The sequence below is a fragment of the Branchiostoma floridae genome, chromosome 15, assembly GCF_000003815.2.
Source record: "Branchiostoma floridae strain S238N-H82 chromosome 15, Bfl_VNyyK, whole genome shotgun sequence".
NCBI lineage: Eukaryota > Metazoa > Chordata > Leptocardii > Amphioxiformes > Branchiostomatidae > Branchiostoma > Branchiostoma floridae.
The window spans coordinates 7,514,104-7,517,714 of NC_049993.1; the positions used below are offsets into that span (position 1 = coordinate 7,514,104).

At 41.4% G+C, this 3,611-nt stretch overlaps 1 protein-coding gene across 1 annotated transcript; it reads right to left on the reverse strand.

Moving 5' to 3' along the window:
* Positions 1 to 1,102: 1,102 nt before the first annotated feature.
* On the reverse strand, positions 1,103 to 2,253 carry LOC118432269. The gene is made up of 2 exons (XM_035843805.1): positions 1,638 to 2,253; positions 1,103 to 1,107 (listed from the first exon to the last, which is right to left on the reverse strand). The coding sequence occupies exons 1-2, from the start codon at positions 2,251 to 2,253 to the stop codon at positions 1,103 to 1,105; spliced, it is 621 nt and encodes a 206-aa protein (XP_035699698.1).
* Positions 2,254 to 3,611: the final 1,358 nt, after the last annotated feature.

Genomic DNA, 3,611 nt, shown 5'->3' on the forward strand with positions numbered 1-3,611 from the left:
ACGCATGTAGACAAGCTAATTGGTTTGTCAGTTTCCAGCGTTTGGCCGGGCAATTTTGCAGAGGGCTTGACTTTTTCGGAGCTAGTCTTTGTTCTCTTTCTTTCTAATTCCTTTATTCGGCTTTATGATTTTTGTAAAGGTAGTATCCCACTGCACTTGGGACACCGGTGCGGCACTGCGGGGTTCGTTCACTGCGGCACTGTTGTGTTATTTTCGCGATTTTAATAATTTAGATATTGCGTAATAAGTATGACTTAGAAAACAACAAAATACACAAAACGGAAGAGAAATCGTTCTTTATCTCTGATATTCGTTGAGTCATCTACGAACCCCGCAGTGCCGCACCGGTGCCCTAGGTGCAGTGAGAGTCCACTTTAAGTAATGTAGAAGCAACCAAGATGAGGACGTGTACTGTGACGTGGAATATTCTACAAACACGAACTCCGAAAGCATTATCGAATACACGAAGAGACGTTTTCTTCAGCGGAAATTCACAAGAGTCTGTTCTTTAACCGTACAAAGAAAACAGGGGTTGTTCAGCTCAAACTCCTATAAAAGCTAGCTCTATTACAGAAACCTCACCTTCATGTACTTAGAAAGCACAGTGTGATAAGGCAACGACAATCTCAATTGAATGAGGGCCTGCATGCCTTTTTCTTTGAGACGTATGGAGCCCGCTCTAATTCAATGTTAAGCGTCGCTGGTAAATCATTCCTGACGGTATCCTGAGTTCACCCTTACGCGTTACTGGCGAATCGCACAGTGCAGAAAGGTCACATTTGCCATGGTGACAATCCAGGGAACCTGACAAGTCAGGTAATCGTTACGGGTTCCCCGCTTGCGTGCATTCAAGCGTTACAAGGTTTCTTAAGTGCAGTATGTTAAGAATTTGTCAGTTTTGTAACAGGAATAAGTACTGGCGTGGACCAAAATAAAACTCAAGCTATGTGGATAGGATCATGGGAAAATAAAGAGAAGTGTATGTTGGGTTTACAATGGACCAAAGGACCAGTTAAGGCAATTGGGATCTATTTTGGACATAATCCTCGTGTTTGTGAGTTGTTGAACTGGGAAAAGAAAATAGAAAGATTGAAGAATGTATTTAACCTATGGAAAAATAGAAAACTAACACTCTATGGAAAAGTAACCGTTGTGAAACAGTTAGCACTATCTCTGATTACATACAATTTGATGAACATAGACACCCCAGAATGGGTACTTAAGACTGTAGAAAAGGAATGTTGGACTTTGACTTGACTTTATTAAGATCCACAATTAGCATACAATGGAGTACATTGAAGCTACTCTTCCTGTGGTCTTTATCAACAAACATAACAGGACAAAAACTTGACACACAGGAACACATACAATCTTTACAATGTACATAAAATTCACACTTGATAAAAGATAACTTAATGACTACCCGAGCTTATATATATATACAATGGGACCAATTATCTATTGCAAACCATTCCATGTGCTGGACATTCTGTACAAGAACCTTTTCTTTTGAGCGTTTGTTCTGGGCTTTGGTAGTCTGATAGTTTGGGATTTTGATGAACGTGTTTGATATCCATGGGACTGCATTTTGACCTGTTTATACAGAGAGACTGGTTGTTTGTTTTGCATTATCTTACGAAAAGTCACTACACTTTTCTGCTGGATTCTGTCTTTCACGGACAGCCATCCTAGCGTCTGCAGCAAAGCGTCCCTGCTTGTGTACCTGTGGCAACCAAGGGCGATCCTGGCCGCTCTGTTCTGCACGACCTGTAGCCGGTTTATGTTCTTCCTAGACGTACTCGCCCACACCGAACTGCAGTAGTCTAGATGTGTCAGTACAAGGGCCTGAATCAGTTTTATCCTCAGTCTGCGCGGAAGTAATTTCCTCACCCTGTTCACTTGCGCCATGCTCCTATTACAGTTCTTTACAACATGGTCTATGTGATTGTCGAATGTGAGGTTTTGGTCGACATGTACTCCCAAAAGCTTGACAGTGGGTACTTGTTGTAAACTCTGCCCCCTGAGTTCCAACTGTAGTGGAGGTGCGACTCTTGTCTTCTTAGACGTCCCAACCAGCATGGTCTTTGTCTTGCCGTTGTTCAGTTTAAGCATGTTGTGGTCCGACCATTTAGCCACACATTCTAAATCCACCAGAGTCTTTGTTCTTATGTCCTGTACAGTGCGTCCTGCTGCATGTACCGTACTGTCGTCAGCATACTGGTCCAGTTCCCCATTCTCTACTGTACTGGACATGTCATTGACGTAAATACTGTACAGTTGTGGTCCCAAACAACTTCCCTGCGGCACCCCGCATTGCAACACTCGGCTCTGACTGTATGCCCCGTTTGCATAGACCTTTATATGGAATGGAAAGAAAGATAAGATAAGTAGAAAATGTATGATCAGAGACCACAGCGATGGAGGGATAAATATGGTTGATTTGAGAGCCCAACACCAGGGCTTCTTAGCCCTTTGGGTAAAGAGACTCAACCAAGGACATAATGTGCAATGGAAACTTATCCCAAAATTCTATTTCAGTCAGTGTGGAAAAGATAATTTGATTTTCAATATGTAGGGAGGGGGACTGCCCCAAACCACCAGTTATGCCAACCTTTTATAAGGAGATAATATTTGCCTGGCATCAAGCAGGTGGAGGGGTAAAGAAGGTACCAGAAACAGCAAAAGAGATCATGAATGAGGTAATCTGGGGAAATCAGTATATTAAACTGGGTAATAGAACTTTGTATTATAAACACTGGATTGAGTGTAACCTCATACATATTCGAGATGTTTTCATGCAGGGGAAAATTTATAAACGCACAAGATTTATTTTTGAAATTATATGACACAAGGAAGTTCCTAGCTGAACATAATAATGTATGGGGTGCTATACAGAAAACAGGGGTTGTTCAGCTCAAACTCCTATAAAAGCTAGCTCTATTACAGAAACCTCACCTTCGTGTACTTAGAAAGCACAGTGTGATAAGGCAACGACAATCAATTGAAGGAGGGTCTGCATGCCTTTTTCTTTGAGACGTATGGAGTCTGCTCTAATTCAATGTTAAGCGTCGCTGGTAAATCATTCCTGACGGTATCCTGAGTTCACCCTTACGCGTTACTGGCGAATCGCACAGTGCAGAAAGGTCACATTTGCCATGGTGACAATCCAGGGAACCTGACAAGTCAGGTAATCGTTACGGGTTCCCCGCTTGCGTGCATTCAAGCGTTACAAGGTTTCTTAAGTGCAGTATGTTAAGAATTTGTCAGTTTTGTAACAGGAATAAGGCAAGGACGAATCCCACTTTATAAAGTAACGATAGAAATATTATTTTTCATCATAATATAGGAAGTTTAACTTAAATCTATCTCTGGTAATGAAAAAAAAAATTTTCTCTAGCGTTTTGTGGCTTGGGGATTAAAGAACTTTTACGAACTGGTCTCGATTCCAACACTACCGAAATAATTAGAAAAGCCAACTGGAAAGATAGGCTGTCAGAGAAAGGTCATTACATAGTTGGACTTAGTAAGTTCATCATGAAATTTCCTCTTTTCCAAGAAAAAGACTGAAGATGGAAATTTGCGTTGAAAATTACAGCTCAACTTTGCTCCCG

Excerpts from the sequence above, each read along its gene's own strand:
- LOC118432269 (XM_035843805.1), bottom strand. The coding sequence starts at position 2,253 with ATGTCCAGTACAGTAGAGAATGGGGAACTGGACCAGTATGCTGACGAC.